The following is a 12,321-nucleotide window of genomic DNA, read 5'->3' as shown; positions in this document are numbered from 1 at the left end:
GTATGTTTATACAGGCTCCAAAAGCCCCGGTAGACAAATCTTCAGAACATTTTTCAATTTCTGCTTGAGAATCATCTTGAAGTATTTCGATATTTTAGCAATTTCTTGTACCTTCTCTTAACCCTAACCACATAATTATTTGCCCACTTAATTTGTCCTATGACTGATATTTTGCCGACAGTGTTATCTGAAAGAGGAATACTCTAACATAACCAGTAAGAGAAAGGCAGCCGGGTTTAGGAGCCAATGGTTGGTGAATTGAGTCAGGGAGCCTGGGAGGCAGCTGACTGAATGCCAGGCAGTCCCTGGAGCCACATGAGGAGCTGGATTTTTCGAATCATTAACTAAACAAAAGAACTTTTTTCAAAGAGCCACATGGGACTTTCAGCATTGAAGCAATCACCTAGAATTATTGAATGATACATTTTGCTAATCTGATGAGAGTTCCACTGGAACAGAAAAGGAGAAGAAAAGTTGATCCTTATGTAGGAAGTCAGAATTTTCCCACCGGACACATACAAGGGAGTGATCCCTCTGAGATTTACCATGGAAGCTGGGGAATGACTAAGTTTACCTCTTGATCATCTTCCCATGCGTATATAAAAGGGACTTGTTTGTAAATACAACTGGATTAAGTAACAGGATAGTCAAATGAGTGAAAAATAAGACAAATTTGTAAAAATTTGTATTTTATATAAAAATTGATAAAACAGCTTCCTACCATGTCATTAGACATCACACCCCTTACCTAGATATAGCAATTTAGCAAATATACCATAGGCACTTTCTATGCACTATGCAATCTATATATATGTTCCGCCCTGTTACATTATTTAATGGTATACATACAATACACAGCTTATTTACCTTCATGCTTACACGATATTTCATAATATAGATTAACCATAATTTATTTACCCATTCCTCTATTGCTCATCCAAGCTAATTGCAAGTCAAATCTATTGCAATCAGTACTATGTCTGGAGCTCTATATTATGATTGCCACATCAACAGCAAAGAGCATGAGTACTTAAAATTCAGTTTGACAGTCCGTGTACTCTACCTTATATCAGTTAACCAGTTATGTGTTTGACTCATCTCAATGTAAGGTGACTATATGAACTCCAACATATTCCATATCAGTGTTAATTTCATGTTGCATAAAATCTAAAGGGAAGTGCAAGAACAAACAAGCTCAGAGCCCTGCATGTAAGTCCTCTCCAAAGAGACTTCATCTCTGGGGGAGGACAGGAGAGCTGGGTATTCAACAGGTACAGCACAAGATTACTTAGAGAAGAGACGTGATCTAAATCCAATATATTTAAATCAACACACTGACCGGAAAAAATATGTCAAAAATTGTATATTCTTATCACAATAGGTAATCCTCACAACCAGTACAGGCATAGGGCAATACAATAACAATAGTACTTCCCAGTGAAAACAGAGTATTTCTTATTGACGCATCTTTCCACCACCAACACATAGCAATGACAAAAAAATTTATCGCTAATTTTAACTCTGATCTTGTATTTTCTTTTATTAATATCTCACCATTTATCTTTCTGTTGCTCTGCTGACTAGTATTTGGGTTGTTCCAGGTTTGGGGCTAAAATGCATTAAACTGTTATGGACATTCTTATACATGTCCTTTATGTAAACATGTGTATGCATTTCCTTTGTATATATACTCAAAGTGGAATTAATATTTCATAGGACTTTATTTTTAGCAAAAAATGATAAATTGTTTTCCAAAGTAATTGTAACATTTTGCATGCTCAGAACCAATGAACAAAGATTTCAGTTGCTCCAAATATCTTTATTAGTATTTTGTACTAGTTATTTTTAGTCTTTAAAAATTTTTTAGCAATCTAGATGTATGTAAAGTAGAAATTAATTTTGATTTAATTGCATTTTTCTGATGATATTGAGGACATTTGAATCTAATTATTGACCATTTGGACATCCTATTTTGCAAAGGATAACAAGTCTTAACCATTTGTTTATATTGAAAATATGTATTAATTAATTAAGTAATTTTTTAAGAGGGAGTCTCAGTGTGTCACAATCCTCCTACCGCAGTCTCCCAAGTTACTGAAATGACAGGCACAACCCTACCATACTGGGTCTTTTAGTTGAGTCAGCATCAAACTCAAGCTGCCCATGTGGTTCCACCCCACAGAGCACAGCATCTTAACAATGCACACCACCATGGCTGGACCAAGTCTATGAATTCGTTTTCATTTCTTAATTATGTCTTTGGACAAACAAAAGTTTTTAATTTTACTAAAGTCCAAGTTGTCATTTTTTCCCACTTTTTATTGTTCGTGATTTTTGTGTCCTGTTCAAAAAAATCTTTGCCCACCCCATGATAATTGATATACTCCCTTAGGTTTTCTTCTAGAAGATGTATTGTTTTGCCAGTCACAAATAGGATTATGACATCTCTAACTAGATTTCTGTATGGTATGAGATATAGGTCAAAGTTCATTTCTCATATGGGATATCCAGCTGATTAGTACTGTCTTGTTCCCTTCAGTTACATTAGTGAATTTCTTGTAAATGTACTAACGTAATGGTCCTATACATATGAATCAATTTCCATTCCAATAAACAGAGTTATTATAATAGCAATACTGTCTTGTCTTAATTATGGTTGTTTTATAATAAGTTTTCAGAATCTGACGAAGTATTCTAAAGTTATTGTTCTTCAAAGTGATCTTGTCTATTGTAAACTTTTTAATTTAAAATTAAATTTGAGGATATTTGTCTCCAAAAAATCATGTTGTAATTTTGATTAAGATTGCAATGAATATAGAAATCAATTTCAGAGAATTGTCATCTTAAAAATTTTCTAAGCCAGGGAACCAGCAGTTAGTGTAATGGCTATGTCGCTGGACTCCCACGTAGTCGACCGCGGTTTGTGTCCCGGAACCGGTGGCTTAAAACTCACGCCGGGCGCGTGTGCATGCGTGCCCAAGATCCCGAGAGGAGAATGGAGGAGAAGGGATTGCGGCGTGACCATCCCCCCTGGGGGGTGATTTCTCGCTTTCTGTCTCTATGTCTCTCTCTGTCTGTCTGGCGAGCGCACGCGCCCTACAGTGAAAATCTCTCCAAAAAAAAAAAAGAAAAAAATTTCTAAGCCAAAATTAAAGTACAACTCTACATTTATTTTGGTCTTTAATTTCCCCCTTTAAGTGGTTTTTAGTGTAGAAATACTACACATATTTCACTTAATTTATTCTCACATATATCTTGGATAATATTATAAATGTTATTGTTTTTTAAATATTTTATTTTCTAGAGACTGGCAGGTGGCGTGGTGGCTAAGGGTGCTGGACTCTCACATGGCCAAGCGTGGTTTGAGTCCTGGACCTGGTGGCTTGCTTTCCAACTTTCTCTCTCTCTCTCTCTCACTCTGTCTCTCTCTGGTCAAATTAAAATAAATAAACAAGTAAATAAAGTTAAATAAAATAATTCTTTAAAAAATTATTTTCTAATTATTTCTTGATTATATATAGATGTATATATGCTTTTAAAATTAAAATATAATTCACATCATGTAAAATTCACATTTTAAAGTATATAATACAATATTTTTTTGTATGGTGACAAAGTTGTGTAACTATCACCACTATTTAATTTCAGAATATTTTCATCACCTCAGAAAGAAATCCTGTACCAGGGACCAACAGTTGGTGTAATGGCTACGTCACTGGACTCCCATGTAGTCAACTGTGGTTCGAGTCCCGGACCCGGTGGCTTAAAACTCATGCTGGGCACATGTGCGTGCGTGCCCAGGATCCCAAGAGAAGAATAGAGGAGAAGGGATTGCAGTGTGGCAATCCCCCTGGGGGGTGATTTCTTGCTTTCTATCTCTCTGTCTCTCTCTGTCTTTCTGTTGAGCGCATGTGCCCTATAGCAAAAACCTCTCAAAAAAAAAAAAAAAAAGGAAGAAAGAGAAAAAAAGAAAAGAAGAAAGAAACCCTGTACCAATTAGCAGTCTCTCCCCACTACTATCTTCTCTCAGCCCCTGGCACTCACTAATTTACTCTTTCCATTTCTATTTGGTTTTTCTTTTTTATTGTAGAATTATAAGAGTTCTTTATATAGTTGAATACTAGAGCTTCATCTGATACATAATTTTCTACCACTTAGTGAGTTGTCTTTTCACTGATAGTGTCCCTTGAAGCACAGATGTTTCTAAAAATTGTGATTAATTTTAATTTATCTAATTTTTGGTTGTTGATTATGCTTGAAGTGTTATAGCTAAGAAACCATTGGTTAATCCCATGATCATAAAGACTTTTTACATATATTTTCCTCTAACAGCTATATCTTCTAACAGTTTTATAGTTGTAAATCTTACTTTAGATGTTTGATTCATTTTGAGTTAAACTTTGTATATAATAGGAGGTAAGAACCTGACTTTATTATTTTACATATACATAGCCAATTGTCTTTTCATTTATTGAAAAAGCTTTTTCTAATTCAATTGACTTGGAAACTCTTGTTGCAAAGTAATTGATTATAAATGTGGGTTTGTTTTTGAAATTTCATTCCAAACATCTATATGTCTATCCTAGCCAGTCTCATGCTGTGTAGAGTAACTCACATTCTTTCTTTGTCCTGACCAAGAAATATAGTATGCCTTGAGTTCTCCGTAATCCAGCCAGCTGTATGTTTCCCTCTGTAAGCTAAAACCCAAGGTGGGATCTTGAACATTTACAGGCACTGACAAAGTTGTTTAAGTTGTTGCCCTAAACACTGAAAGATCAAGCAAACTGCTAAACATGGAGAATTTTGTCCCTGAGCCCTAACAGTTTTATAGTTGTAAATCTTACTTTAGATGTTTGATTCATTTTGAGTTAAACTTTGTATATAATAGGAGGTAAGAACCTGACTTTATTATTTTACATATACATAGCCAATTGTCTTTTCATTTATTGAAAAAGCTTTTTCTAATTCAATTGACTTGGAAACTCTTGTTGCAAAGTAATTGATTATAAATGTGGGTTTGTTTTTGAAATTTCATTCCAAACATCTATATGTCTATCCTAGCCAGTCTCATGCTGTGTAGAGTAACTCACATTCTTTCTTTGTCCTGACCAAGAAATATAGTATGCCTTGAGTTCTCCGTAATCCAGCCAGCTGTATGTTTCCCTCTGTAAGCTAAAACCCAAGGTGGGATCTTGAACATTTACAGGCACTGACAAAGTTGTTTAAGTTGTTGCCCTAAACACTGAAAGATCAAGCAAACTGCTAAACATGGAGAAATTAGTCCCTGAGCCAAATTCTTTTTTTAAAAAAATTATTTATTTAATTTTATTTATTTATTCATTTATTTTAATTTGACCAGAGAGAAACAGAGAGAGAGAGAGAGAGAGAGAGAGAAAGTGAGAAAGCAAGCCACCAGGTCCCGGACTCAAACCATGGTTGGCCATGTGGGAGTGTCCAGCGCCTTAACCACTATGCCACCTGCTGGTCCCATGAGCCAAATTCTTTAAATCCTAATGCAAACTCCATAACACAACTCCCTCATTGTAGACATATTTGGGTAGAACATCTCTTTTCTCACTTTCTGTTCCAAGAATGCTGAAGTTCTCTATATGTAATCTCCACTTAATAAATATTTGAATTAACCACAACTTTCTTGCTCTGGAATCCCAACTGACAACATCTTTGGATGGTTTGGGGTCCTCTTATGGGAACTCTCATGCTGCTGCTTTGGGGGCAACTTCAGCTATGAATTTGATCAGATGGAGCACACTGCTTTTATTACTATTGCTTTGAAATTGGTTTACTTCATTTTTGGAGCTGGATATAGAATTCTTTGTGACATTTTTAACCTTTCAGTTCTTAAGAGCTGAAATGTCATCCTCAATAATTTCTGATAAGAAATTGGCTGTCCATCTTATTAAAAATCACTTCTTATTTCTTTTTAAGATTCTCTCTTTGTCTTTAGCTTCACACAGATTCCCATATGTCTGGATTTAGATCTCTTTGAGTTTATCCTACTTAGAGTTCATTGAGCTTTTGGTTGTGTAGATTACTATTTCTCATTCAATTTAGGAAGTTTACAGCCATTATTCTTTCTTACCCCTTTCACCTTTCCTCTTCTTCTCCTCTTCTATTTATTATGTTATGTTACTGTGCATGATGTTGCCACACAGGTCTCTGAGTCTAGATTCTATTTTCTTCGTATTTTCTTTATGTTCCTCAAAACAGATAATCTCAAATGATCTGTCTTTAAGCACACTGTTTTCTTTTTTAGTTTGTTTGTTTTATTTGGACTTGTTTAAATTTGCTGCAGAACATTTCTAGAGAATTTTTTATATCACTTAGTGTATGTTTCGACTCTAGAATTTCTATTCAGTTCTTTATTTATAATTACTATTCTATTGGTATTCTCCAATTGGTGAAACACTGTTTTCATACTTTATTATTGTAGACATAATTTTATTTAGTTATTAGAACATGTTTCATGAATGGTTTCTCTTGGTTGCTTTTATTCTTGGCTATAGGCCATACTTTGTTTCTTTGCAAGTTTTTTAAATTGTTCATATGTTGAAAGTTGAACACTGTAAATAATATAATGTGGCAAGACTAGGAATAAGATTTTCTTCTGTCCCCAAAATATGTTGTGGTTGCTATTTGGCATTATCATTGTTTAGGGACTTTATTGATTTTTTTTTCCTTAGTTTTACTGAGGTATGGCTGACAAATAGAAGTCATATGTAGTTAAGATGCACAAAGTTATGTTTTGATATATGTATGCCTAGTGAAATAATTACCACAATCAAACTGATTAACCTAATCATTAACCTCACAGAGTTGCCATGTGCGTGTGTGTATGTGTGGTGACATTTGAGGTCTCTTTTCTTAGCAAATTTCAAATATATAGTACATTACTATTAACTATATTCACTATGCTATACATTATATCTCCAGAATTTATTCATTTTATAACTAAAAGTGTGTACTCTTTGAATAATATCTCCTCTTTCCTCCACCCCCACCTGTCTCTGGTGATTGTCATTCCACACTCTATGTGTTTGATTCCATTTTTAATTTCATATGTAAGTTAGATCATGCAATATTTCTCTTTCTGTATCTGGTTTATTTCATTTAGCATTATTTATGTAAGGTTCATGCACATTATCTCAAATGCCAGCAATCTCTGGCCCAGTCTGCTTAAAACATGCTAGATATGAAAATATAATACATAAAATATGGATAAGACGAAATGATTAATAGTGACAAAATTATGTATTACCAAAATTGATTCATGAACAAATAAAAAAATCCAAATATACCAGCAATCATTGAAGGAATTAATTACAAATCAAGAACTTTTCTTAATGACTAAAACAACAGAAAGTTCCAAAATTCTAAAGGTGAGTTTAATAAAACTTTCAGGAAGGTAATCATCACTCTTATGCAAATTTTTAAAGAATATACAAAGACTGGGGCCATCCAGGTGGCATGGTGGTTAAGGGTGTTGGACTCCCACATGACTGACCATGGTTCGAGTTCTGGACTTGGTTGCTTGCTTTCTCACTTTCTCTCTCTCTCTGCCTCCCCACCTGGGTCAAGTTTAAATAAAGAAAAAGAAAGAAAGAAAGTTAATTAATTAATTCTCAAAAAAATTACAAAGACTAAACAAAACATACTATTGATATAAAGAGCAGATATTTAGAATCAGCAAATCTATATAGACAAAAAGATTAGTGGTTGCCCAAGTCCAAGGATGGCAGTGAGAATGAAGAGTGGCTGCCCCTGGATGTGGGTTTCTTTTGGGGGATGAAAGTGTTCTGATACTGGGTTGTAGTGATGGTTGCATGTCTCTGTGATTGTGCTAGTTCACTTTAAATGGGGGAATGTTGTATTGTCTGTATTATAATCTCAACAAAGCTGTTAAAAAGAAATGCTCAGATGAATACAAGAAAAAATATTCTTATTTATAAACATAAATAGGAAACCCTTAAGTTAAATATTAGCAGAAGTTAATTCAGTTTTTAATACTCTATTTAGATATGCTGATTTCAGTAATACAACAATTCTTCAATAACAGAACACTTACCAATACATTCATTCTTAACAAACAAAATAACAAAACCATAGGACCATTCCAATTAATTTTTTATTCAACGTACACTTACTGCTTGTCTATTATGTGTCAGAAACTACACAATAGTAAACAAGAGAAAAGTCCTAGTTCTCAATAGAAGCAGAAAAAGTATTTGATAAATTCTCACACAAATTCTTAGCAAAATATGATTAGAAAAGAACTCTTAATAAATTATTATTGAAAAATGGAGCAAACATCATCCTTATGCTGAAACATGAGAAGCTTTCTCACGGATCCCAATCAGAAGATGCTTGTGCTAGAGTTCCTGGCCACTGAAGTAACTTTTTAAAACGAGATATACAAAAACTGCATAGGAAAATGACAAAATTGATTTTTCTATGTCTAAAATGAAATAGTTAAAATGTAACTTAAAAATCTAGTAGTATCTAGAAACATACTATTAGAATGAAGAATATACTTCAACAAAACTAAGATCAATGTCAAAATACTACAGCATTCCTCTATACTAGAAATACAAGATAGTAAATGGAATTGAATTTTTAATTTGCGATATAAATAAAGATAGAAGGTGTCGTACCTTTATCAAAATAACTTTTACCATGCCAACAATAGCTCAGTCTTGGTAAATGAGAATGTTGATCATTCGCATAATTGCTACCTTGTCTGGCAACGGCCACACTGTGACTCTGAACCAGACCTAGGATGGTCAGGGAAACTACAGTTGGTATTTGTAGAGGAGACTATAATATTTATATAATTATTTCGAATGGCTTAGGGAGTGGGGTCCCTCTGGTGAGAATTCATTTAAAATAAATTTTCAGTTTCTTAGGCCATAACTTACACATTCAAAATTTATTTATTGTGCCACAAGCTTGTTTGAAACTTTCAATATCTTGAAAAGGTAGTGAAGGTGACAGAACGTGCCCTTTGAGAAAATGTTCTCTTTCAGTGTGTATTCTCTGCTATGGAGGAGGAATACAAGGTGAAGGAAAGTATAACAGCTTATAAACAAGTTCATAATTTATTTATAAGCTTATTTTTTAAAAGAATTATTTTGTTTCACTTTTATTTTAATTTTATCAGAGAGGAACAGAATGAGAGAGAGTGAGAGCAAGATGGAAAGTGAGAAAGCAAGCCACCAGGTCTGGGACCTGAACCACGGTAGGTCATGTGGGAGTCCAGTGCCCTTAACCACCATGCCACCTACTGACCCCTTATTTATAAGCTGTTAATAAGAGGCAATTTTACAAAAAAATAATAATTAAGTTTTGAACGTGATCATTTTAGTCCATAAGCCTCTCCCCTATATCCTTTTCATTATTCCTTTGTCTTTTTTTTTAATGCTTATTTATTCAGCTAGTTTATTTATTTTTTCCATTAGAGAGAGGGACAGAGATAGGTGCTCCCATCAGGGTCCTGATGCAACAATCCACTCCCAGCCTCAGCTGGCCCAAATCATGAACACATGTACACAGCATGCACAGGGAGGTACAGGGACATGAACACAGAACTATTCCCATCTGAGTCCAGTTGTGTTACTGCTATGCTACCACCTGGCCTCTCCTCCAATTGTTATTTTTCTTCTCACAAGCTAAGGGATCTTTGCTGAAATTCTGTTTGTTTCTTTTTGGAATTTGCCACAGGCTCTGTCCAGAGCTTGCTCTGCCATTGGCTCTCTCACATCCTGCCATTCTTACAGCATCATTGGGGCTGAGTGACAGAGCTCTTTGTCTGACAGTATCTATTTATCTAGAAGATTTGCCAAGGAATCCTCTTGTCATGGTCTTCTTACAGCTGGAGAAGGTTGGCCATTGGGTAAATGATTTGAAGAAGGAAAAACAAACATGTTATTTTTAATCTCTATTTTAAATATTCCAATTATCCATAGATATCTATACCAGCAATTTTATTTTGGTACCATTGTTGTCTTTTAGGTCCTTGCCAAATGACTGAATCTAATTTTGACTTCCTTAAGCAAAATAAAACAAAACAAACATAAAACATTTCATGAGAATTCGTGAACTGAGTCTGGGGTAGCTCAGAGCATCAAGGGGAAAAGTCAGTGTTCAAGGTGGTAAAGAAAACAATCTCTGGAGAAGAGCAGAGAGCGTAATGGCTATGTACTGGACTCCCACATAGCTGGCAACAATGGCTTGAAATTCATGCTGGGCACGTGTACATGTGTACCCAAGATCCCAAAAGGATAATGGAGGAGAAGGGATTGCAGTGTGGCCATCTCCCCTGGAGGGTGATTTCTTGCTTTCTGTCTCTCTTGGGCAAGGACACATGCCCTGTAGCAAAATCTCTAAAAGAAAAGAAAATGGTATTTGGCATAAATCCATTTTCCAAATTCCAATCCTATCACTTACCTCTCTGACTCAGTTTCCTCTTCTCTGACTTAGCAATAACTAAACTATTTATTTATTACATTTGTTGTGCTATTTATATCATATAATGTATAGAAATTACTGAGCAGGAAATAATATCCACTATACAATGTATAACAAATTAAATTTTTCTAAAAAAAAATTGCTAGGCAAGAGGTTTATCTTATCCATCCATCTTTTTCTAAGACTAAATTGGTATCATCCCAAGAAAATAACTTTCTACCTTTTAAGTTTTTTTTTTTTTTTTTGAGAGGTTTTCGCTACAGGGCACGTGCGCTTGCCAGACAGACAGAGACATAGAGACAGAAAGTGAGAAATCACCCCCCAGGGGGGATGGTCACGCCACAGTCCCTTCTTCTCCTCCATTTTCCTCTCGGGATCTTGGGCACACACGCACATGCACCCCGACATGAGTTTTAAGCCACTGGGTCCAGGACACGAACCGCGTTCGACTACATGGGAGTCCAGCGACATAGCCATTACGCTAACTGCTGGTTCCCTACCTTTTAAGTATTTTTAAGAAAAATCCTAAGAGATCCTGGCCTCAGAGAATTCTCCTTATCCAGGCATGACTTGGGGCCAGCAGTTAGCGTAATGGCTATATCGCTGAACTCTGATGTAGTCGACCGTGGTTCAAGTCCTGGACCCGGCAGCTTAAACTACGAGCGTGCCCAAGATCCCAAGAGGAGAATGGAGGAGAAGAGACTGTGGCGTGGTCATCCCCCCCCGGGGGGTGATTTCTCACTTTCTTCTCACTTCCTGTCTCTCTGTCTCTCTCTGTCTCTCTGGCGAACACAAGCGCCCTATAGCAAAAACCTCTCCAATAAATAAATAAATAAAAATCCAGGCATGACTTATTGCAGTTTAATCCAGCTTCCTTATCATTCTGATTTTGTAGTTCATTATTTAAAACATTAGAAATATTTCCTCAGCATTCTTCTCACAGCTGCCTTCACTTCCTTATTCTTCAGACTGTAGATGAGTGGATTCAGCATAGGAGTGATCACGCTGTACTGCAAGGAGAAAATTAACTCTTGAGTGGATCCTGAATTTGGCATGAGATAGCGAAGTAATCCTGAGCTATAAAAGAAGATCACTGCAGTGAGGTGGGAGGAGCAGGTGAGGAAAGCCTTGTTTCTGCCCGTGGTGGAGCTGATGCGCAGGATAGTAAATAAAATGCAAATATAGGAAAAAAATATCAGGAGAAAATTTCCAAAGAAATGCAAGAAACTGGAGCAGAGCATGGCAGTAATACTTGCAGACACATCAGAGCAAGAAAGGGGAAAGAGAGAGGGCAGTTCACAGCTGAAGTGGTAGATATTTTGAGCCTTGCAGAAGTCTAAATCGAGGGCTACAAGGATGTTGATGAGAGAATCCAGAAAACCCAGGCCCCAGGAGCCCCATACCAGCCCTACACACAGTTGTCTGTTCATCACCTGGCCATAGAGTAGGGGAGAGCTGATGGCCACATAGCGATCATAAGCCATCACCACAAGTAGGCAGGATTCAGTGCCCCCAGTGGCAAACACGAAGAAGGCCTGAGCCAGGCAGCCCTCTACTGAGATGGTTTTCTTCTCAGACAGGAGGTTCTCCAACATCTTGGGCACAATGACTGAAGAGTGACAGAGATCCAGGAAGGACAACTGTCCCAGAAAGAAGTACATGGGCGTGTGCAGGTGGGAATCAGCTCTGATCACCAGCAGCATCACCAGGTTCCCCACCATGGTCAGGAGGTAAATCCCCAGGAACAGCACAAAAAGCAGAGCCTGGATCTGAGGATCAGCAGACAGCCCGAGGAGGATGAACTCTGAGACAACAGTGTGGTTTCTCATTGTCTTCAGT

At 36.3% G+C, this 12,321-nt stretch overlaps 1 protein-coding gene across 1 annotated transcript; it reads right to left on the bottom strand.

The window, feature by feature from the left end:
- Positions 1–11,393: 11,393 nt before the first annotated feature.
- LOC102485129 (olfactory receptor 8S1) lies at positions 11,394–12,321 on the bottom strand. The gene has a single exon (XM_006163464.1). It carries the CDS (start codon positions 12,309–12,311, stop codon positions 11,394–11,396), a length of 918 nt encoding a protein of 305 aa, XP_006163526.1. The 5' UTR covers positions 12,312–12,321.

The sequence above is a fragment of the Tupaia chinensis genome, unplaced genomic scaffold, assembly GCF_000334495.1.
Source record: "Tupaia chinensis unplaced genomic scaffold, TupChi_1.0 Scaffold142262_1, whole genome shotgun sequence".
Lineage (NCBI taxonomy): Eukaryota > Metazoa > Chordata > Mammalia > Scandentia > Tupaiidae > Tupaia > Tupaia belangeri.
The sequence above is the reverse complement of the archived record's forward strand: the minus strand, read 5'-3'. Positions and strand labels throughout refer to the sequence as shown.